Below are 25,240 nucleotides of genomic sequence, written 5' to 3'. Positions count from 1 at the left end.
ATCCCACACTGATGAGCAATACTCAGGCATAGCTCGAACGAGTGTTTTGTAAGCCACCTCCTTTGTTGATGGACTACATTTTCTAAGGACTCTCCCAATGAATCTCAACCTGGTACCCGCCTTACCAACAATTAATTTTATATGATCATTCCACTTCAAATCGTTCCGCACGCATACTCCGAGATATTTCACAGCAGTAACTGCTACCGGTGTTTGTTCCGCTATCATATAATCATACAATAAAGGATTCTTCTTTCTATGTATTCGCAGTACATTACGTTTGTCTATGTTAAGGGTCAGTTGCCACTCTCTACACCAAGTGCCTATCGGCTGCATCTCTTTCTGCATTTCGCTGCAATTTTCTAATGCTGCAACTACTCTGTATACTACAGTATCATCCGCGAAAAGCCGCATGCAACTTCCGACACTACCTACCAGATCATTTATATATATTGTGAAAAGCAATGGTCCCATAGCACTCCCCTGTGGCACGCCAGAGGTTACTTTAACGTCTGTAGACGTCTCTCCATTGATAACAACATGCTGTGTTCTGTTTGCTAAAAACTCTTCAATCCAGCCACACAGCTGGTCTGATATTCCGTAGGCTCTTACTTTGTTTATCAGGCGACAGTGCGGAACTGTATCGAACGCCTTCCGGAAGTCAAGGAAAATAGCATCTAAATGGGAGCCTGTATCTAATATTTTCTGGGTCTCGTGAACAAATGAAGCGAGTTGGGTCTCACACGATCGCTGTTTCCGGAATCCATGTTGATTCCTACAGAGTAGATTCTGGGTTGCTTCACAGCGACATCCGCTGCGACGCTCGTCTGTCTCATTCCCTGCCCCATTACTATGACTAGAATGAGCCTATCATCGCACGTTATTGTTGTGCGAACCTCCCTGAAGCAGCAGAAATCTCGTAATGACACACAGCACAAGTACTGCAGTATTTACAGGCGACACAGTTGCCATAGACTGCACATACTGCTCCCTAACGGTAGAAAAATTGACTATTTCCTGCAGAATTACGTTACAAAGAAACCGGTGTATTGATATCTACGGTCGCAGGTTCGAATCCTGCCTCGGGCATGGATGTGTGTGATGTCCTTAGGTTAGTTAGGTGTAAGTAGTTCTAAGTTCTAGGCGACTGATGACATCAGAAGTTAAGGCCCATAGTGCTCGGAGACATTTTTTGTATTGGTATCATGAAGGAAAAGAAATCGCAACAGCAAGAACGAGTTGTGCGACATAAACGAAACTTGTATGCGTGTTTCTACATCTGAAAGATGATGTGTATTCAAATTTCGCGCCAGTCATATAAGAGTGGCGCTTCTAAGGGAGTGAGCGTAAGTTAGCTTTGAGACTGGACGTGGTCAAAAACGCCTTTATGACAACAAAGACGCAATTATCAAAACCTCACTGAATGAAGTTTCCACTCTGCAGCGGAGTGTGCGCTGATATTACACTTACTGGCAGATTAAAAATGTGTGCCGGACCGAGACTCGAACTCGGGACCTTTGCCTTCTGCGGGGAAGTGCTCTAGAAGACAAGGTACCGGCGGAATTGAAGCTATGATGACGGGTCGTGAGTCGTGCTTGGGTAGCTCAGATGGTAGAGCACCTGTCCCCAAACGGCAAAGGTCTCGAGTTCGAGTCTCGGCCCGGCACACAGTTTTAATCTCCGAGTAAGTTTCAAAACCTCACTGAGGTTGAACAAGGTCGTTTAGCAGGGCAACGAGGAGCTGGATGTTCCTCTCGCGACACTGCAGAAAGACTTGCCAGGAATGTAGCCGCTGTGCACAAATGCTGGCAGCCGTGGTCACGAGATTGTACGGTCGCAAGAAGACAGGGCTCCCGACGGCAACGTGGCAGTACCGAGAGGGAGACCATTGCGTTCGGCCTATGGCTGTGGCGTATCACAACTGCATCTGCAGCACCAGCCTGAGTAGTAGTTGGCACCATGGTGACACAACGAACTGCTACAAATCGGTTACTTAAAGGACAACTCCAAGCCAGACGCCGCCATTTGAGACTTCTGTGGTGTCAAGCGAGGGCTGATTGGAGGCCCGGCTGGAGGTCTGTTGTGTTTTCTAAAGGAAGCATCGGTGTCAATGATGGTCGTGTGTTGCTCAGAAGGAAACCAGTTGAGAGCATGCAGCCTGCTTGTTCGCGTGCTATAGTTCAATTCTTTTATCTTGGCGGTTCGCGCATGCCCGCCCAGACGCGGGAGATTGCTGCGTTGCCAGTTGCAAACGCCAAGCAAACTTACGTTTAGGGGGGAGCGCGCTGTTTATGAAGTAAAGCCACCACGGCCGCATTAACCCTTTCGCTGCTACAGAGACGTGCTGCCCGCATTCCGCGCTGTGCGCGAGATTTTGTCGTCACTGCACTGCTCGCCTGTGCACACACGTGGTGTTTCGACTGCTCTGACACACTTCATCATTCGATTTCACAAAAACTATTCGGTCCAAAAATTCGACTTTTACACATCTTCTTGGCTGATACCTTCCCCCCATAAGTGACTTAATTTTGTTTCGATGTTCAATGCAGTTATTGTGCAGCATTAATTGTAGTAAACCACTGCACGAAATTTTGAAGAGTTTGCAGAGGTAAAAGTCCATAGCGTATACTTTTCGTATGGTCGATTTTAGTTGCCACTAGAAATTTCAATAAATTACATTCAGACGAATAAAATTCATGAAGTAAGACACTTCGATACTGTTTTTAAGTAAGGAAAATATTAAGCTCTGTACAAGGTTTGAACTCAGCACCTTTCGCTTAGCACCCAAACACTTTAACATTACACTAACACTGCTCTTCCTGTAGGATTTTAAAGAATGACGCATACTACCGACAAACACTGTTGGTATGACTATGAATTACTCACGTTTCGTCGAAGTACAATAGGAAATAAACAATTACCGCTGTTCTTTATTGCGAAAAAGCGGTTAGTGAGAATGATACAAACACCTTTCCTTGCTATCGCCTGATTTAGGAGGCTTATTGCTTGTTTGGTTTAATTATTTAACAGGATATGAAGCAGTTGGTATAAAGAATGCTTTTTCCAAACTTTCTATAAAAGAAAGTCTGCTATCAAGACATTGCTTTTGTTCAATTACTTTGTTTATGACTGAACGTTTCTAAAACTGAAGACACTCGTCCGTGCTCTGCACTGCAGTCGAGCTCTGACAACGCCGTTCTCTGTTCATTGGCTGACTGTTTTGCAACGTCAGCCGGCCGCAGTGGTCTAGCGGTTCTAGGCGCTCAGTCCGGAGCCGCCCTGCTGCTACGGTCGCAGGTTCGAATCCTGCCTCGGGCATGGATGTGTGTGATGTCCTTAGATTAGTTATGTTTAAGTAGTTCTAAGTTCTAGGGGACTGATGACCACAGATGTTAAGTCCCATAGTGCTCGGAGCCATTTGAACCATTTTGTGACGTCAGATGCGCAGAACGTACCTAAACTCGGCCTCCGTCGTAAATGAAGCGCACTTTAGACACACTGGACTTCACCTGGAGTTGCGCTCCAGGTTGCGATTTCGTATGACGGCAGCAGTACTCTCGTGGTCATCCCATGCACTCTGACTGCAAATTTATACATCAGTCCGGAGCTTCGACCTGCTCTACTGCCATTCATGACCAGCATTCCAGGGGGTGTTTTCCAACAGGTTAACGTTCGCTCGCATACCGCTGTTGTAACCCAAATACTCTACAGAGTGGCGACACGTTGCCTTGACGTGATCGTCACCAGGTCTCTCTCCAATCGAGCATGTGTGGGACATCAACAGACGAAAACTGCAGCGGCACCCACAAACAGCATTAACTGGTTAACCGTACTTGTACTGACCAAAGAAGCCGAACAGGCATGGAATTCCATGCCACAAACAGACGTCCAGCACCCGCACAAAACAATGCTTGCACGTTTGCAGGCTTGTATTCAACATTCTGGCTGTTTCATCGGTTAGTAATGTACCAGCATTTCACATTTGCAGTGGCTTATCTCTCAGTTACGTTAACTGGTGAGCTTGCAATGTTAATCACTTAAACATGTTTCCTAGACAAATGTATTCCCCAAATTTCATTACTCTACATTACTTGCGACATTTTCTCGACCACAAAGTTCTATAGTAAAGATTCGACAATATGCAACATTTATTTTGACTATCGTAGTTTCGCAGCCGAGGACACCCAAGCAACTCGATCGATGCTGCTGCTTGTAGTCGTAAATATGCGCATCCAGAGTGGGGCATCGCAGCTAGGGCGCGATCGCCAATTTGTCTATTACAGCTTTCTTGTATGAATGTATGTGGGCTCCAGTGTAAGCAGTCAGAATCTTACACGATCTGCAACGGGCGAGCTGTGCCCTGCAGACGTGCTTCATGACCATATGGCACGACTGCAGCGTGTGAAAGTAGCGGAGAGGTGCTTACAGAGTACTTACATTGCCTGGAACTATAGAAATTAATAACTGATCTAGATATAGCTTGAGGAATTTCATATTATGTACATAACCGTCTGTTGTCTAAAGGAACAATCTGTCAAAATCTGAAGTCAATAACTGTCATAATTTGGAAGTTACAAAAAAAAAAAATGTTAGTAGAAAACGAATTATCCGACACTTAAAAAACAAAATCAATATATATATATATATATATATATATATATATATATATATACATACAGGGTGTTTCAAAAATGACCGGTATATTTGAAACGGCAATAAAAACTAAACGAGCAGCGATAGAAATACACCGTTTGTTGCAATATGCTTGGGACAACAGTACATTTTCAGGCAGACAAACTTTCGAAATTACAGTAGTTACAATTTTCAACAACAGATGGCGCTGCGGTCTGGGAAACTCTATAGTACGATATTTTCCACATATCCACCATGCGTAGCAATAATATGGCGTAGTCTCTGAATGAAATTACCCGAAACCTTTGACAACGTGTCTGGCGGAATGGCTTCACATGCAGATGAGATGTACTGCTTCAGCTGTTCAATTGTTGCTAGATTCTGGCGGTACACCTGGTCTTTCAAGTGTCCCCACAGAAAGAAGTCACAGGGGTTCATGTCTGGCGAATAGGGAGGCCAATCCACGCCCCCTCCTGTATGTTTCGGATAGCCCAAAGCAATCACACGATCATCGAAATATTCATTCAGGAAATTAAAGACGTCGGCCGTGCGATGTGGCCGGGCACCATCTTGCATAAACCACGAGGTATTCGCAGTGTCGTCTAAGGCAGTTTGTACCGCCACACATTCACGAAGAATGTCCAGATAGCGTGATGCAGTAATCGTTTCGGATCTGAAAAATGGGCCAATGATTCCTTTGGAAGAAATGGCGGCCCAGACCTGTACTTTTTGAGGATGCAGGGACGATGGGACTGCAACATGGCGCTTTTTGGTTCCCCATATGCGCCAGTTCTGTTTATTGACGAAGCCGTCCAGGTAAAAATGAGCTTCGTCAGTAAACCAAATGCTGCCCACATGCATATCGCCGTCATCAATCCTGTGCACTATATCGTTAGCGAATGTCTCTCGTGCAGCAATGGCAGCGGCGCTGAGGGGTTGCCGCGTTTGAATTTTGTACGGATAGAGGTGTAAACTCTGGCGCATGAGACGATACGTGGACGTTGCCGTCATTTGGACCGCAGCTGCAACACAGCGAACTGAAACCCGAGGCCGCTGTTGGATCACCTGCTGCACTAGCTGCGCGTTGCCCTCTGTGGTTGCCGTATGCGGTGGCCCTACCTCTCCAGCACGTTCATCCGTCACGTTCCCAGTCCGTTGAAATTTTTCAAACAGATCCTTTATTGTATCGCTTTTCGGTCCTTTGGTTACATTAAACCTCCGTTGAAAACTTCGTCTTGTTGCAGCAACACTGTGTTCTAGGCGGTGGAATTCCAACACCAGAAAAATCCTCTGTTCTAAGGAATAAACCATGTTGTCTACAGCACACTTGCACGTTGTGAACAGCACGCGCTTACAGCAGAAAGACGACGTACAGAATGGCGCACCCACAGACTGCGTTGTCTTCTATATCTTTCACATCACTTGCAGCGCCATCTGTTGTTGAAAATTGTAACTACTGTAATTTCGAAAGTTTGTCCGCCTGAAAATGTACTGTTGTCCCAAGCATATTGCAACATACGGTGTATTTCTATCGCTGCTCGTTTAGTTTTTATTGCCGTTTCAAATATATCGGTCATTTTTGAAACACCCTGTATATATATATATAGGGTGAGTCACCTAACGTTACCGCTGGATATATTTCGTAAACCACATCAAATACTGACGAACCGATTCCACAGACCGAACGTGAGGAGTGGGGCTAGTGTAATTGGTTAATACAAACCATACAAAAATGCACGGAGTATGTTTTTTTAACACAAACCTACGTTTTTTTAAATGTAACCCCGTTAGTTTTGTTAGCACATCTGAACATATAAACGAATACGTAATCAGTGCCGTTTGTTTCATTGTAAAATGTTAATTACATCCGGAGATATTGTAACCTAAAGTTGATGCTCGAGTACCACTCCTCCGCTGTTCAATCGTGTGTATCGGAGAGCACTGCAACATACATCGCGTTTCTACAGAATGATCTGCCAACGTTGGTCGAAAATGTCCCACTGGAAACGCGTCGACGTATGTGGTATCAGCATGATGGTGCACCTGCACATTCCGCAATTAACACTAGGCTGACCCTTGACAGGATGTTCGACGGGCGATTCATAGGACGTGGACGCATAAATTGGCCAGCCCGTTCTCCTGATCTTACACCTCTGGACTTCTTTCTGTGGGGTACGTTAAAGGAGAATGTGTACCGTGCTGTGCCTACAACCCCAGAGGATATGAAACAACGTATTGTGGCAGCCTGCGGCGACATTACACCAGATGTGCTGCGGCGTGTTCGACATTCATTACGCCAGAGATTGCATTTGTGTGCAGCAAATGATGGCCACCACATTGAACATCTATTGGCCTGACATGTCGGGACACACTCTATTCCATTCCGTAATTGAAAACGGAAACCATGTGTGTACGTGTACCTCACCCCTCATGGTAATATACACGTGCGTCAGTGAAAAAGACCAATAAAAAGGTGTTAGCATGTGGACGTAATGTGCTGTTCCTGTCTCTTCTGTACCTAAGGTCCATCACCGTTCCCTTTGGATCCCTACGTAATTCGGTGCTCTCCGATACACACGATCGAACAGCGGAGGAGTGGTACTCAAGCGTCAACTTTAGGTTACAATATCTCCGGCTGTAATTAACATTTTACAATGCAACAAACGGCACTGATTACGTATTCGTTTATATGTTCAGATGTGCTAACAAAACTAACGTGGTTCCATTTAAAAAAACGTAGGTTTGTGTTAAAAAACATACTTCCGTGCATTTTTGTATGGTTTGTATTAAACAATTACACTAGCCCCTCTCCTCACGTTCGGTCTGTGGAATCGATTCGTCAGTATTTGATGTGGTTTACGAAATATATCCAGCGGTAACGTTAGGTGACTCACCCTGTATATATGTTAATAGTTCACCATCAGTGATTAGATTCAAATTTGGAAAGTCCTCATTTTAGAAAACCTTTCGTAATTTTGCTGTAGTAATAACTGTAAGAATTTCAAGTAGATATTTATGTTTTGTGTTAGGGTGAGTGTGAAAGAGAGTACTTGTGTGAGTGTATGTGGGCCATTCGCCAATATTGAATTTTCAGTTTGTAATTCTCTATAGGAACTTGCAAGTGTTCCAGCTTTGTATCGTGCGAACGAATCCACCAGTGGTTCCCCTACTAGTGGATGACGGATGTCCAAGCATGTTTGAATATGTAAGAGACGGTCAGAACGTTCGCGACCATATAGTTCAATTACAGACGTAAAGTACAGCTTAAAGTTTATTTCATTTTATTTGTTTAACGAGAGAGTTTTCAGCTGAAACTTCCTGGCAGTTTCATATCAGCGCACACTCCGCTGCAGAGTGAAAATCTCATTCTAGTTTTCAGCTGCTTATTTTAATGACGTCAGTGAGCTGAGAGCAGTGGTTGGTTCTTGCTAGATTTTGGCGCAAGTCGCGCCCTGAAAGTCAGTTCTGATTGACCGTAATTCTGTACAGCCAATGAGAAGTGAGACGGTTTGCCACCTAACGCATGAGACAGTGGTGCTTGTAGAGGCAGAGAGAGAAGGAAGTGGTGGACTACCTTCGAAGGAGCCGGTCGTGCTGAAAATGTCCAAACGCATTATGTGTAAAATGAAGTGATATTGTGACTTCCTCGTTTCGGTACAGGGATAAAGGTAGCTGGTGTTTACCATTAACTATTTGTGAGATTTTAAGAGTCGAGAGATATTTTGTTCTGGAGGAAACCGTGTGTGTAAAGTTTGAACTAAAAGCGTGGCGGTACTAAGTAAATTTTTTTACTGATTGTTTATGGCGAGCAAAAACTTTACTTAAAGACAACCACTGAATGCCGAGTACAAAAGTAAATAGCAGTTTATTCATTGTGTTACTCTCGTAAATGATTTCGGAATTGGATGGGAAAAGTTCTGGCTGTTTGATTGTGACGAGGACTGTGAACAGGAACTTCAATTATCTGAACACATGTGGGCTGATGATAATGCTTAATAGCAATAAAAAAATCGTTATGCAAGTTTAGAAGGACCTTTGAACTTAGAAATTTGAACAGCAACCCATTTCCGATATATTCTTTCGAGTTCAGAAGACTATTTTCAGCTTTTTGTACTTATAGCGGCCTCCGACGTATAGTTCTGAAATCTCAGTTTCTTCAACACTGCTTTTCTGAGATCTCTTAAGTAGCTGCAGTCAGGAGTTACGTGTGCAGATCTGCAGCAGTATCGAGGTAGGTGGACAATTTATGTTGCAGAACCGCCGTCGATGTGCGAAAGAACGCGTTACGCCGCAAGCGGTCGATCGGTTCTGTCGGTCGTGCGGACTGCCTGCTACGTAACGGAGCGTTCCTTTGCGGCTACGGTGAGAGACGGAGTAATCCATCATAAGGCAAGAAGCGATCTCCAGCAGCTGCGGCGAGTAGCGCGTGCGTCTGAACGCGGATGGCTGAGGCGCGCGTGCGCGTGAGCGGTCCGCCTTCGCCGCCGACGCTAATGGCGGGCTGCCGCCGTCACATTAGGAGCGTAATGGAGGCGCCGACTCACGGAAGTAGCGGCGGTAGACGCCCGGCGCGAACAGCCGGCCCGCCGAGAAGAAGTGGAAGCCGAAGGAGACGGCGAGCCGCAGGTGCGGGGGCGTGTCGAAGGGCAGCATGCGTGCCGGCGCCGCCTCCGCCGCACGCAACGCGCTCACGCACAGCCCGCGGCCGCACGCACCGTGCAGCGGGTTCAGGTCCTGCCGGCAACCAACAACACCACACACGTCGACTACGAAGGAGCTTTTGATAAAGTCAACAGAAACAAATTACACTCCAAGACCAAAACTCATAACACCCATGATAAATATCAGTCAGGCCTCCGAAAGCACCAAAGTACAGCAACTACATTAATCAAAGTAAACATGCTATGCACAGACGTGAAGCTACCATCCTAACACTGCTTGACTTTAGCAAGGCTTCTCATACAGTTGACTTTGATATATTACTAATTAAAATGAAACAGCTGAATTTCTCAAAAAGCGCAATACACTGGTTCGACAGCCACCTCAAAAACAGATGTCAACAAGTCATTTGTGGGTCAGAGAAGTCATCCTGGAAAAACGTGCGCTCTGGATTTCCCCAAGGCTCCGTCCTTGGTCCATTATTTTATTTATTTATTTATTGTTCCGTCGGACGAAATTAAGGACAAGTCTCCATGGTCACGCAACGACTCAATATATGAAATTATAACACGATAGTACAAACAGATAAAATGAAATATAAGAAACATATTCAGGCGACAAGTCGTAAGTTTAAATAAAGAAAATCAACAATGTAACACTGGAATTTGCTTAATTTTTCAGCTCTTCCAGGAGCTCCTCGACAGAATAGAAGGTGTGAGCCATGAGGAAACTTTTCAGTTTAGACTTAAAAGCGATTGGGCTACTGCTAAGATTTTTGAGTACTTGTGGTAGCTTATTGAAAATGGATGCAGCAGAATAGTGCACTCCTCTCTGTACAAGAATCAAGGAAGTGCATTCCACATGCAGATTTGATTTCTGCCTAGTATTAACTGAGTGAAAGCTGCTAACTCTTGGGAATAAGCTAATATTGCTAACAACAAACGACATTAAAGAAAATATGTACTGTGAGAGCAATGTCAGAATTCCCAGACTATTGAATAGGGGTCGACAAGAGGTTCTCGAACTTACACCACATATAGCTCGAACAGCCCGTTTTTGAGCCAAAAATACCCTTTTTGAATCAGAAGAATTACCCCAAAAAATAATACCATATGACACAAGCATATGAAAATATGCGAAGTGGACTACTTTTCGTGTTGAACTGTCACTTATTTCAGATACTGTTCTAATGGTAAATAAAAAAATGATTCAAATGGCTCTGAGCACTATGGGACTCAACATCTGTGGTCATCAGTCCCCTAGAACCTAGAACTACTTAAAGCTAACTAACCTAAGGACATGACACACATCCATGCCCGAGGCAGGATTCGAACCTGCGAGCGTAGCAGTCGCGTGGTTCCGGACTGAGCGCCTAGAACCGCTAGACAACCGCGGCCGGCAATGGTAAATAAAGCAGCATTTAGTTTCTGAACAAGATCCTGAACATAGGCTTTCCACAACAGCTTACTATCTATCCGAACGCCTAAGAACTTGAACTGTTCCGTCTCGCTTATATTATGCCCACTCTGTCTGATCAAAATATCGGTTCTTGTTGAATGGTGAGCTAGAAACTGTAAAAACTGAGTCTTACTGTGATTTAGCATCAAATTATTTTCCACAAGCCACGAACTTATTTCATGAACTACATTATTTGATACTGTTTCAATATTACACACAAGATCCTTCAATACCAAGCTGGTCTCATCAGCAAACAGAAATATTTTTGAATCACCTGTAATACTAGAAGGCATATCATTTATATAAATAAGAAACAGCAGCGGCCCCAGCACCGACCCTTGGGGAACGTCCCATTGGGACTTCTCAGTGTACATTAATGATATTTCTTCAGTGATTCACTCCTGCAACTACCATCTCTATGCCGACGACATCCAACTGTACATAAGTGCAAGCCCCAAGAACATTGCTGACGCAGTAGCGAGTATGAACGCAGATCTTTGCTCTGTTTCTCGATGGGCACAGAACCTAGGTCTGAAACCAAACCCCAAGAAATCCCAGGTCATTCTTATATCAGCCGGTACTTTCGCGAAACAGTCCCTCAAATACTCCTCAATGGTACCCAACTAGCAATAGGACTGACATTCATAAAAGAAAAATTTGTTTACTTTCATATACATAGTCATTACTATTATTATTATTATTATTATTCTTGACAGTTATAATTATTTTTTGATTGTTATAATTATTATTGTACTGCTGTAATAATCTCTATTTTTTCTTCTTTAACATTAATACTGTATAACACGTTATATGTCCTTAATGTTCTGTACAAACTGAAATTCGTTCAATTTGAGTATGCCTGGTTAGGTGTAATCTTGCCAGGTAAAATAAATGCATAAATAAATAAATAAAATAAAAAACGACGCATCGCAGATTATCTGAGTGGGACACAAATCCGTAGATCTGATGTACATGTACATACAAAGAAATGATTGCAATATCTGTTTCGTAATTACAAACCACCTTTTCTTGCTACACTCTATTTTATTTCCTCCAGACGCGCTTCGCATTTTTTTACTTTAAGACATCTTCAGTGGCATCTAGAATGATACAGTTTTGTTTTGATATGTGTTATTGGTAGATTATAAAACAGTTCGCGTCTCGTTTTTTTTTAAATTTCAGAAAAATTGGATGATATATTCAAGAGAAAGAGCATCACAAACTGAGCAAGTTGAAACTTCACCTTCAAAAATTAAAACTGACTGTGCTGGTAAACTTCTACGTTACATGATTTTAAAACAGCTGATCAGAACTGAACGTACTCAGACATTTCTCACTTTACTTATTCTGATCAACACTAAACTGACACACAATATTTTTAGTGCAACGCAATCTGACTTTCAATAATCCGTACAAAAGAATGGCCCTGACTATCAATAACCTATACTATCCATGAATCACTTACCTCACAAAAATCTTCGTTACTCGAACTACTGCAATACAGCGAGCGCCAATACTGCCAGCTAAATAAGAGATTGTAGCTACTGAAGGCACTAACTACTGATAGGCACAGTTAGTAAATGAAAGATTTTCATAGGAAAGAAACAATGTATTTACCTTAATAGCTTTCAAAAGTCATAATATACACTATTGGCCATTAAAATTGCTACACCATGAAGATGACATGCTACAGACGCGAAATTTAACCGACAGGAAGAAGATGCTGTGCTAAGCAAATGATTAGCTTTTCAGAGCATTCACACAAGGTTGGCGCCGGTGGCGACACCTACAACGTGCTGACATGAGGAAAGTTTCCAACCGATTTCTCATACACAAACAGCAGCTGACCGGCGTTGCTTGGTGAAACGTTGTTGTGATGCCTCGTGTAAGGAGGAGAAATGCGTACCATCACGTTTCCGACTTTGATAAAGGTCGGATTGTAGCCTGTCGAGACTGCGGTTTATCGTATCGCGACATTGCTGCTCGCGTTGGTCGAGATCCAATGACTGTTAGCAGAATATGGAATCCGTGAGCTGAGGAGGGTAACACGGAACGCCGTGCTGGATCCCAACGGCCTCGTATCACTAGCAGTCGAGATGACAGGCATCTTATCCACATGGCTGAAACGGATCGTGCAGGCACGTCTCGATCCCTGAGTCAACAGATGGCAGATGGGGACGTTTGCAAGAGAACAACCATCTGCACGAACAGTTCGACGACGTTTGCAGCAGCATGGACTATCAGCTCGGAGACCACGGCTGCGGTTACCCTTGACGCTGCATCACAGACAGGGGCGCCTGCGATGGTGTACTCAACGACGAACCTGGGTGCACGAATGGCAAAACGTCGTTTTTTCGGATCAATCCAGGTTCCGTTTATAGCATCATGATGGTCGCATCCGTGTTTGGTGACACCGCGGTGAACGCACATTGAAATCGTGTATTCGTCATCGCCATACTGGCGTATCACCCGGCGTGATGGTATGGGGTGCAATTGGTTACACGTCTCGGTCACCCCTTGTTCGCATTGACGGCACTTTGAACAGTGGACGTTACATTTCAGATGTGTTACGACACGTGTCTCTACCCTTCATTCGACCCCTGCGAAACCCTACTTTTCAGCAGGATAATGCACGACCGCATCTTGCAGGTCCTGTACGGGCCTTTCTGGATACAGAAAATGTTCGACTGCTGGCCAGCACATTCTCCAGATCTCTCACCAATTGAAAACGTCTGGTCAATGGTGGTCGAGCAACTGGCTCGTCACAGTACGCCAGTCACTACTCTTGATGAACTGTGGTATCGTGTTGAAGCTGCATCGGCAGCTGTACCTGTACACGCCATCCAAGCTCTGTTTGACTCAATGCCCAGGCGTATCAAGGCCGTTATTATGACCAGAGGTGGTTGTTCTGGGAACTGATTTCTCAGGCTCTATGCACCCAAATTGTGTGAAAATGTAATCACATGTCAGTTGTAGAATAATATATTTGTCCAATGAATACTCGTCTATCATTTGCATTTCTTCTTGATGTAGCAATGTTAATGGCCAGTGGTGTATAAATGCATGATTTGCGAAATGTGTTAGGGCCCTTGTAGCAAAATGGCTGGCAAATAAACCTTCGAAATTTTGTCGATGCCAGAGTTTTTTTTTTTAATTCTGAATTTTCCATTATCGTGATGACGTTTAATGAAAACTGTAGCACTCACGTGTATATTACTGAGAAAAAATGGTGTGCAACATCTGACCAAAAGTATCCGTAAACCTATTAGTGGAAATTAATATGTCGGGTTTGCAACCTTCGCATTTATGACCGCTTGAACTCTGCTGGGGTCACTGAACGTCTGTGGAGGAACAGCAGCTCATTCTTGTGGATCCGGAACAGAGAAATGTAGTGACACTAGGGTTTGGAGCGATGATATATTGTATTGTATTGCATTGTATGTTAACCGGGGACCTAGAAACGACGGAGAGGCTCCGTCCCCACCGCAGCCGCAGTGGTCCACAACCCCACGACGACTACCGCAGTCCACTTCACCCCTCCGCTGCCTCACACCGAACCCATGGTTATTGTGCAGTTCGGCTCCCAGGGAACGTCTCACACCAGACTAGTGTAACCCCTATGTTTGCGTGGTAGAGTTATGGTGGTATACACGTACATGGAGAACTTGTTTGTGCAGCAATCGCCGACATAGTGTAGCTGAGGCGTAATAAGGGGAACCAGCCCGCATTCGCTGAGGCAGATGGAAAACCGCCTAAAAACCTTCCACAGACTGGTCGGCTCATGGAACCTTGACACAAGTCCGCCGGGTGGATTCGTGCCGGGGACGAGGCTCTGCCTCCCACTGCGAAAAGGCGTGCGTTACAGCGCTCGGCTAACCGGGTGGGCATGATGATATATACCTCTCTCTGTAATTGGTATTAGCACAGTTCTTTTGGCATACTAATATGGAGCGCATTTACCATGCGTCGCGTAGAGAAATGGGTATAAAATGATGTTTAAAGGCAAGTGGACACAGTATGTCATTGATATGTGCAGGGACCCTTCACGTATGCTCACATCTTGCCAGTTAATTCAAGTGGGCCTGAATGATTCACTGATGAAGAAAAACATTATGACCACCTCTTTGATAGCTCGTTTGTCCGTCTTCCGAGGAAAAGAAATCACTGGTTCTGCTTGTGATGGATGCGTTTGTTTGTTGCTAGGTTTGTGGAGGTATGTGGCATTAGATGTCTACGCAGAGCTCATGTAATTCGCTTAAATAACGGGCCGCTGATTTGCGTACTCGGTGATGGCGACCGATAACGAGCCAGACGGGTTCCGTAGCATTTACGTCAGTTGAACTTGGTCGCCGAGACATCAACCTGAGTGCACTACGGGGTGTTCAGAAAGTCTCCCCGCAGTGCCGTATGATTGTTAGCCGCGCGTGCCGTATGATTGTTCACCTGCCTGGGTTACTTCCCTTCAAGTGGACTCTCACAACATTCCACTGTTTCGTTTATCTTAGGCAGCGTCAGTATATATCGCTGGTGTGTGTCGTTACGTGTTGACGTGAACGTTTAAGTTTAGTTCCTTTGTTCGTTTGTTTCGTTTTTGTCGCTGTTAAAATGGTAACCATTGAAGAACGTGTGTTTTTAGTCGAACAACTGTTCAAAGCTGGCGGTAAATACACAGTTTCAGTTCGTCAGACATTTAATTCAGTTTTCCCGGAGACAACACTCACACATCGCGATACTGTGCGAGATCTGATTAACACATTTCGAAGTACGGGTTCAGTGACAGGTGCACCGAGATGTGGTCGTTCTAGCGTTTTGTCTGAGGATAAACTACTCGACATTTCCGATAAAATGTCCATGAGTCCGAACAAGTCAGTAAGAAAACTCGGCCAGGAAATCGATGATAGTGTCGGAACGGCCCACACAGCTGTAAGGAAAAAATTAGAACTTTTCCCATACAAAGTGACAGCCGTTCAAGAACTGATGAATACTGATCATGGTAAGAAAATGCATTATTGTCAATGGTTCAAAGATTTCGTTCAACAAAATTGAAGGGATATTCTTAATGAAACATTTTTCACTGATGAGGCATGGTTTCATTTATCCGGGTACATGAACTCGCAAAATTCTCGTATGTGGAGTACTGCAAATCCATTGTGTATTCGTGAGAAACCACTTCATTCTGTGAAAATGGGAGTTTGGATTGCAATTTCTAGACGTCGGATTGTGGGTCCCATACTTTTCAACGAAACAATAAAGGCGCAACGATACTGCACGGATAATCTGTACCCATTCATAGGAGAACTTGTGTTAAGTCAAATACTGAACAGCTATTTTGAACAAGATGGTGCAGCCGCCCATAAAGCTCGCGTTTCAATGTCACTGCTTGCTGATGTTTTTGGTGATGGCATAATTTCACACGGACTTTGGCCTCCACGATCGCCTGACCTAACACCACCTGACTTTTTCTTCTGGCGTGCAGCGAAAGCAACTGTCTATAAAAACTGTCTTTTGAAATCTATTGATGAATTGAAAACTGCAATATCCACTTTCACTGCTACTGTTACAGAAGAAATGTTACAGCTTATGTTTGGAAACATGATTAGACGAACTGCATTGAGTATTCAGTAACAGGGGGGACACTTTCAACATTTAATGTGAAAATCTGTAAGTAAAAATGAATGTTCAATAAATTAATAGCCTGTATTTCACTGAGTTTCATTTCGGTATATTCACTGCGGCATACGGCACGCGCGGCTAACAATCATACGGCACTGCGGAGAGACTTTTTGAACACCCCGTGTAACGCTCCTCAAACCACTGTAACAGGGTTCTGGCTGCGAGACTCGGGCAGTTATACTGCTGAAAGATGACATCGCCGTCGGGGAAGACGTCAAGCGTGAAGGGACGCAGATGCGCAAAACTATAGACCTATATCTCTGACGTCGATCTGTTGTAGAATTTTAGAACATGTTTTTTGCTCGAGTATCATGTCGTTTTTGGAAACCCAGAATCTACTATGTAGGAATCAACATGGATTCCGGAAACAGCGATCGTCTGAGACCCACCTCGCTTTATTTGTTCATGAGACCCAGAAAATATTAGATACAGACTCCCAGGTAGATGCTATTTTTCTTGACTTCCGGAAGGCGTTCGATACAGTTCCGCACTGTCGCCTGATAAACAAAGTAAGAGCCTACGGAATATCAGACCAGCTGTGTGGCTGCATTGAAGAGTTTTTAGCAAACAGAACACAGCATGTTGTTCTCAATGGAGAGTCGTCTACAGACGTTAAAGTAACCTCTGGCGTGCCACAGGGGAGTGTTATGGGACCATTGCTTTTCACAATATATATAAATGACCTAGTAGATAGTGTCGGAAGTTCCACGCGGCTTTTCGCGGATGATGCTGTAGTATACAGAGAAGTTGCAGCATTAGAAAATTGTAGCGAAATGCAGGAAGATCTGCAGCGGATAGGCACTTGGTGCAGGGAGTGGCAACTGACCCTTAACATAGACAAATGTAATGTATTGCGAATACATAGAAGGAAGGAGCCTTTATTGTATGATTATATGATAGCGGAACAAACACTGGTAGCAGTTACTTCTGTAAAATATCTGGGAGTATGCGTGCGGAACGATTTGAAGTGGAATGATCATATAAAATTAATTGTTGGTAAGGCGGGCACCAGGTTGAGATTCATTGGGAGAGTGCTTAGAAAATGTAGTCAATCAACAAAGGAGGTGGCTTACAAAACACTCGTTCGACCTATACTTGAGTATTGCTCATCAGTGTGGGATCTGTACCAGGTCGGGTCGACAGGGGAGACAGAGAAGATCCAAAGAAGAGCGGCGCGTTTCGTCACAGGGTTATTTGGTTATTTGGCGTGATAGCGTTACGGAGATGTTTAGCAAACTCAAGTGGCAGACTCTGCAAGAGAGGCGCTCTGCATCGCGGTGTAGCTTGCTCGCCAGGTTTCGAGAGGGTGCGTTTCTGGATGAGGTATCGAATATATTGCTTCCCCCTACTTATACCTCCCGAGGAGATCACGAATGTAAAATTAGAGAGATTAGAGCGCGCACGGAGGCTTTCAGACAGTCGTTCTTCCCGCGAACCATACGCGACTGGAACAGGAAACGGAGGTAATGACAGTGGCACTTTAAGTGCCCTCCGCTACACACCGTTGGGTGGCTTGCGGAGTATAAATGTAGATGTAGATGTAGATGTGGTTAACAGCTATCGGCATGTCATCGATTACTAACATAGCTCCCATGCAAGCGCAGGACAACGTCTCCCACAGCATAATAATGCTCCAACCACCCTGCGATCGTGGCGCGCGACACATTTCCAACCGTCGTTCACATCGATCACGGTGTTTGTGGAGACGATCATCGACCCAGTGTAGTAAAATTGTGATTCACTCGAAGAGCCGACACGTTTCGATTCATTGACTGTCGAGTCCCCATGTTCCCGTACCAATTGCAATCGTAACTGACGATGTCGTCGAGTGAGCAGGTTGTAAGTAGCTTGTTTAGGTTTTTATGTTGGTAACGCCACGTAGCGCTCTATATGAAAATCACTGGCTGTGCTTTGTGAAGTCTGTGGCTGGTTGGCATTGTTGGAATATTCGCTATTGTAGTGTTGGGCAGTTGGATGTGAACAGCGCGTAGCGTTGCGCAGTTGGAGGTGAGCCGCCAGCAGTGGTGCATGTGGGGAGAGAGATGGCGGAGTCTTGTGAGCGGATGATCTGGACGTGTGTCCATCAGAGAGAGTAAATTTGTAATACTGGATGTCATGAACTGATATATATACACTCCTGGAAATTGAAATAAGAACACCGTGAATTCATTGTCCCAGAAAGGGGAAACTTTATTGACACATTCCTGGGGTTAGATACATCACATGATCACACTGACAGAACCACAGGCACATAGACACAGGCAACAGAGCATGCACAATGTCGGCACTAGTACAGTGTATATCCACCTTTCGCAGCAATGCAGGCTGCTATTCTCCCATGGAGACGATCGTAGAGATGCTGGATGTAGTCCTGTGGAACGGCTTGCCATGCCATTTCCACCTGGCGCCTCAGTTGGACCAGCGTTCGTGCTGGACGTGCAGACCGCGTGAGACGACGCTTCATCCAGTCCCAAACATGCTCAATGGGGGACAGATCCGGTGATCTTGCTGGCCAGGGTAGTTGACTTACACCTTCTAGAGCACGTTGGGTGGCACGGGATACATGCGGACGTGCATTGCCCTGTTGGAACAGCAAGTTCCCTTGCCGGTCTAGGAATGGTAGAACGATGGGTTCGATGACGGTTTGGATGTACCGTGCACTATTCAGTGTCCCCTCGACGATCACCAGTGGTGTACGGCCAGTGTAGGAGATCGCTCCCCACACCATGATGCCGGGTGTTGGCCCTGTGTGCCTCGGTCATATGCAGTCCTGATTGTGGCGCTCACCTGCACGGCGCCAAACACGCATACGACCATCATTGGCACCAAGGCAGAAGCGACTCTCATCGCTGAAGACGACACGTCTCCATTCGTCCCTCCATTCACGCCTGTCGCGACACCACTGGAGGCGGGCTGCACGATGTTGGGGCGTGAGCGGAAGACGGCCTAACGGTGTGCGGGACCGTAGCCCAGCTTCATGGAGACGGTTGCGAATGGTCCTCGCCGATACCCCAGGAGCAACAGTGTCCCTAATTTGCTGGGAAGTGGCGGTGCGGTCCCCTACGGCACTGCGTAGGATCCTACGGTCTTGGCGTGCATCCGTGCGTCGCTGCGGTCCGGTCCCAGGTCGACGGGCACGTGCACCTTCCGCCGAGCACTGGCGACAACATCGATGTACTGTGGAGACCTCACGCCCCACGTGTTGAGCAATTCGGCGGTACGTCCACCCGGCCTCCCGCATGCCCACTATACGCCCTCGCTCAATGTCCGTCAACTGCACATACGGTTCACGTCCACGCTGTCGCGGCATGCTACCAGTGTTAAAGACTGCGATGGAGCTCCGTATGCCACGGCAAACTGGCTGACACTGACGGCGGCGCTGCACAAATGCTGCGCAACTAGCGCCATTCGACGGCCAACACCGCGGTTCCTGGTGTGTCCGCTGTGCCGTGCGTGTGATCATTGCTTGTACAGCCCTCTCGCAGTGTCCGGAGCAAGTATGGTGGGTCTGACATACCGGTGTCAATGTGTTCTTTTTTCCATTTCCAGGAGTGTATTATGACTTTTGAACACTATTAAGGTAAATACAGTGTTTGTTCTGCATCAAAATCTTTCATTTGCTAACTATGCCTATCAGTAGTTAGTGCCTTCAGTAGTTAGAATCTTTTACTTAGCTGGCGGTATTGGCGCTCGCTGTATTGCAGTAGTTCGAGTAACGAAGATTTTTGTGAGGTAAATGATTCATGAGAGGTATACGTTATTGTTATTCAGGGCCATTCTTTTGTAGGGATTATTCAAAGTCAGATTGCGTTGCGCTAAAAGTATTGTGTGTCAGTTTAGTGTTGATCAGAATAAGTAAAGAGCGAAATGTCTGACTACGTTCAGTTTTGCTCAGCTCTTTGAAAATCAAATAACGTAGAGGTTTACCATCATTGTCGTTCTTAATTTTTCTAAGCGGATGTTTCAGTTTCAATGTCAACACGTCGGGATGGTCTGCTGCGGAGGTCCATGTTCAGCAGTTTACGGTGAACGGTGTGCTCTGAAACACTTGTGCGGGCACCAGCATTGTGCTCTTTCGGCAGAGATGCGACTGATCACCATCTAGCCCACTTTACAGAAGAGACAAGCCTCCGAATCCTCGTTCTGTGGAGAGTCGTGGGTGTCCAACCACTCAGCGCCCAGTGGTAGTTTACCACCGAGCGAGGTGGCGCAGTGGTTAGACACTGGACTCGCATTCGGGAGGACGACGGTTCATTCCCGCGTCCGGCCATCCTGATTTAGGTTTTCCGTGATTTCCCTAAATCGCTCCAGGCAAATGCCGGGATGGTTCCTTTCAAAGGGCACGGCCGACTTCCTTCCCTGTCCTTCCCTAATCCGATGAGACCGGTGACCTCGCTGTCTGGTCTCCTTCCCCAAAACAACCAACCAACCCAGTGGTAGTTTCACTGTCCTTCTACCTCTTTCCATAGATGCTCACGACAGTAGGACGTGAACGTTCGGCCAGCTTCGCCTTTTTCGAGATACTCGCTCACAGGCTATGTGTAGTAATAATCTTCCCTTTGTGACAGTCGCTTATCTCAATGGATTTTCCCATTTTCACCCCTCACCTTCGGTACAGTGTTCACCCTAAGAGTCGACACGTTTGCATTGATCGAAGTCGAATCCCGATGGTCCCCGTGCGCATTGCAATCGTAACTGCCGATCTCATTGGATCAACGTGTGAACAGGTAGGGCTAGCATGCTGTGAAGTCCCATGTTCAACGTTATACGAGGTACATTCAAGTTCTAAGGCCTCCGATTTTTTTTCTAATTAACTACTCACCCGAAATCGATGAAACTGGCGTTACTTCTCGACGTAATCGCCCTGCAGACGTACACATTTTTCACAACGCTGACGCCATGATTCCATGGCAGCGGCGAAGGCTTCTTTAGGAGTCTGTTTTGACCACTGGAAAATCGCTGAGGCAATAGCAGCACGGCTGGTGAATGTGCGGCCACGGAGAGTGTCTTTCATTGTTGCAAAAAGCCAAAAGTAACTAGGAGCCAGGTCAGGTGAGTAGGGAGCATGAGGAATCACTTCAAAGTTGTTATCACGAAGAAACTGTTACATAACGTTAGCTCGATGTGCGGGTGCGTTGTCTCGGTGAAACAGCACACGCGCAGCCCTTCCCGGACGTTTTTGTTACAGTGCAGGAAGGAATTAGTTCTTGAAAACATTTTCGTAGGATGCACCTGTTACCGTAGTGCCCTTTGAAACGCAATGGGTAAGGATTACGCCCTCGCTGCCCCAGAACGTGGACGCCATCATTTTTTCAGCACTGGCGGTTACCCAAAATTTTTTTGGTGGCGGTGAATCTGTGTGCTTCCATTGAGCTGACTGGCGCTTTGTTTCTGGATTGAAAAATGGCATCCACATCTCATCCATTGTCACAATCGACGAAAAGAAAGTCCCATGCGTGCTGTCGTTGTGCGTCAACATTGCTCGGCAACGTGCCACACGGGCAGCCGTGTGGTCGTCCGTCAGCATTCGTGGCACCCACCTGGATGACACTTTTCGCATTTTCAGGTCGTCATGCAGGATTGTGTGCACAGAACCCACAGAAATGCCAACTCTGGAGGCGATCTGTTCAACAGTCATTCGGCGATCCCCCAAAACAATTCTCTCCACTTTCTCGATCGTGTCGTCAGACCGGCTTGTGCGAGCCTGAGGTTGTTTCGGTTTGTTGTCACACGATGTTCTGCCTTCATTAAACTGTCGCACCCACGAACGCACTTTCGACACATCCATAACTCCGTCACCACATGTCTCCTACAACTGTCGATGAATTTCAATTGGTTTCACACCACGCAAATTCAGAAAACGAATGATTGCACGCTGTTCAAGTAAGGAAAACGTCACCATTTTAAGTATTTAAAACAGTTCTCACTCTCGCCGCTGGCGGTAAAATTCCATCTGCTGTACGGTGCTGCCATCTCTGGGACCCATTGACAATGAACGCGGCCTCATTTTAAAACAATGCGCATGTTTCTATCTCTTTCCAGTCCGGAGAAAAAAAAATTGGAGGCGTCAGAACTTGATTGCACCTCGTATGGTGAAGGGTGTACCCAAATCACTTGAGCCTGCACCAACATTGTGCTGTTTCGGCCACAAAAGAAAAAAAAGGTTCAAATGGCTCTGAGCAGTATGGGACTTAACTGCTGAGGTCATCAATCCCCTAGAACATAGAACTAGTTAAACCTAAACTAACCTAAGGACATCACACACATCCATGCCCGAGGCAGGATCCGAACCTGCGACCGTAGCGGTCGCGTGGTTCCAGACTGTAGCGCCTAGAACCGCTCGGCCACAACGGCAGGCTCCTTCGCCCACAGATCAGCATATATCGTACTTTACAGGGCAGACAAGCCTCCGAACTCCACGTTCTGTGAAGAGTCGTGCATCCAACTATTTACTGCGTAATGGTAGTTGCACTGTCCCTCTACATCTTTCCGTAGATACTCACGACAGTAGCACGTGAACATTCGACCAACTTCACAGTTTTCCACTTACTCGTTCAATGGCTCTGCGTAGTAGTAACCTGCCCTTTGTGACAGTCGCTTATCTCAGTGGACTTCCCAGTCGCACCTCACATCTTCGCTAGAGTGACACCCCGTCCGTGTCTGCCGCACTTACATACTTTTGTTACCGCGTCGTGTGCCCGCAACGCCACCATCGTCGAGGTGGTCAGTGGTCACGTTTTGGCTTATCATTGTATAGGGATACGGGGCACCGCACGACTGTTTATACGATGGCAGTCGAGGCGCAGGTACTCACGTAGGCATCGGCGGCGGCGAACCCTGCGTAGCCAGGGTCCCTGGTGAGAGGGCGGGAGCCGGCGCCCTCGTACTGCAGCGTGGCCAGCTGGTAGAGCCGCAGCGGCGCGCACGGCCCCAGGCCCTGCACGTGCGCCCAGTAGGCGGCCGGCGGCTGCGAAGCCTCCAGCACCACGTCGTACCGCTCCCCTGCAACACGCACGCACACTCAACATCACGGCGCCTTCCGTGTCTCACCTGTCAAATACAGCATGAGCACAAAGTCTTGCCCTGATTATAACAATTTATTACAGAATAAAGAAGGGAAGGCAGAAAGGTGGAAGGAGTATATAGAGGGTTTATACAAGGGCGATGTACTTGAGGACAATATTATGGAAATGGAAGAGGATGTAGATGAAGATGAAATGGGAGATAAGATACTGCGTGAAGAGTTTGACAGAGCACTGAAAGACCTGAGTCGAAACAAGGCCCCGGGAGTAGACAACATTCCATTGGAACTACTGACGGCCTTGGGAGAGCCAGTCCTGACAAAACTCTACCATCTGGTGAGCAAGATGTATGAGACAGGCGAAATACCCACAGACTTCAAGAAGAATATAATAATTCCAATCCCAAAGAAAGTAGGTGTTGACAGATGTGAAAATTACCGAACTATCAGTTTAATAAGTCACAGCTGCAAAATACTAACACGAATTCTTTACAGACGAATGGAAAAGCTGGTAGAAGCGGACCTCGGGGAAGATCAGTTCGGATTCCGTAGAAATATTGGAACACGTGAGGCAATACAAACCTTACGACTTATCTTTGAAGAAAGATTAAGAAAAGGCAAACCTACGTTTGTGGCATTTGTAGACTTAGAGAAAGCTTTTGACAATGTTAACTGGAATACTCTCTTTCAAATTCTGAAGGTGGCAGGGGTAAAATACAGGGAGCGAAAGGCTATTTACAATTTGTACAGAAACCAGATGGCAGTTATAAGAGTCGAGGGGCATCAAAGGGAAGCAGTGGTTGGGAAAGGAGTGAGACAGGGTTGCAGCATCTCCCCGATGCTCTTCAATCTGTATATTGAGCGAGCAGTAAAGGAAACAAAAGAAAAATTCGGAGTAGGTATTAAAATCCATGGAGAGGAAATAAAAACTTTGAGGTTCGCCGAGGACATTGTAATTCTGTCAGAGACAGCAAAGGACTTGGAAGAGCAGTTGAACGGAATGGACAGTGTCTTGAAAGGAGGATATAAGATGAACATCAACAAAAGCAAAACAAGGATAATGGAATGTAGTCAAATTAAATCGGGTGATGCTGAGGGGATTAGATTAGGAAATGAGACGTTTAAAGTACTAAATGAGTTTTGATATTTGGGGAGCAAAATAACTGATGATGGTCGAAGTAGAGAGGATATAAAATGTAGACTGGCATTGGCAAGGAAATCGTTTCTGAAGAAGAGAAATTTGTTAACATCGAGTATAGATTTAAGTGTCAGGAAGTCGTTTCTGAAAGTATTTGTATGGAGTGTAGCCATGTATGGAAGTGAAACATGGACGATAACCAGTTTGGACAAGAAGAGAATAGAAGCTTTCGAAATGTGGTGCTACAGAAGAATGCTGAAGATAAGTTGGGTAGATCACGTAACTAATGAGGAGGTATTGAATAGGATTGGGGAGAAGAGACGTTTGTGGCACAACTTGACTAGAAGAAGGGATCAGTTGGTAGGACATGTTTTGAGGCATCAAGGAATCACAAATTTAGCACTGGAGGGCAGCGTGGAGGGTAAAAATCGTAGAGGGAGACCAAGAGATGAATACACTAAGCAGATTCAGAAGGATGTAGGTTGCAGTAGGTACTGGGAGATGAAGAAGCTTGCACAGGATAGAGTAGCATGGAGAGCTGCATCAAACCAGTCTCAGGACTGAAGACCACAACAACAACAACAACAACCGTTTGACATAATAATTTACATTTGATGCCGTTATATAGGTTAGTGTTACTAGTTTTTTTTTTTTAAGAC

The 25,240-nt window shown here is 45.7% G+C and overlaps 1 protein-coding gene across 1 annotated transcript in view; it reads right to left on the bottom strand.

Moving 5' to 3' along the window:
* The window catches only part of LOC124789263 (L-ascorbate oxidase-like), a 181,588-nt gene that overhangs the window by 59,594 nt on the left and 96,754 nt on the right, over positions 1-25,240 (bottom strand). Inside the window, exons 7-8 of the mRNA XM_047256560.1 lie at positions 23,237-23,424; positions 9,177-9,366 (exon numbers count right to left, since the gene is read on the bottom strand). Of these exons, the coding sequence (XP_047112516.1) occupies positions 9,177-9,366; positions 23,237-23,424 (378 nt within the window). The remainder of the gene's footprint in view (positions 1-9,176; positions 9,367-23,236; positions 23,425-25,240) is intronic.

Source organism: Schistocerca piceifrons, chromosome 3 (assembly GCF_021461385.2).
Source record: "Schistocerca piceifrons isolate TAMUIC-IGC-003096 chromosome 3, iqSchPice1.1, whole genome shotgun sequence".
In the NCBI taxonomy this organism is placed as follows: domain Eukaryota; kingdom Metazoa; phylum Arthropoda; class Insecta; order Orthoptera; family Acrididae; genus Schistocerca; species Schistocerca piceifrons.
This window is presented reverse-complemented; position numbering and strand designations above follow the sequence as displayed.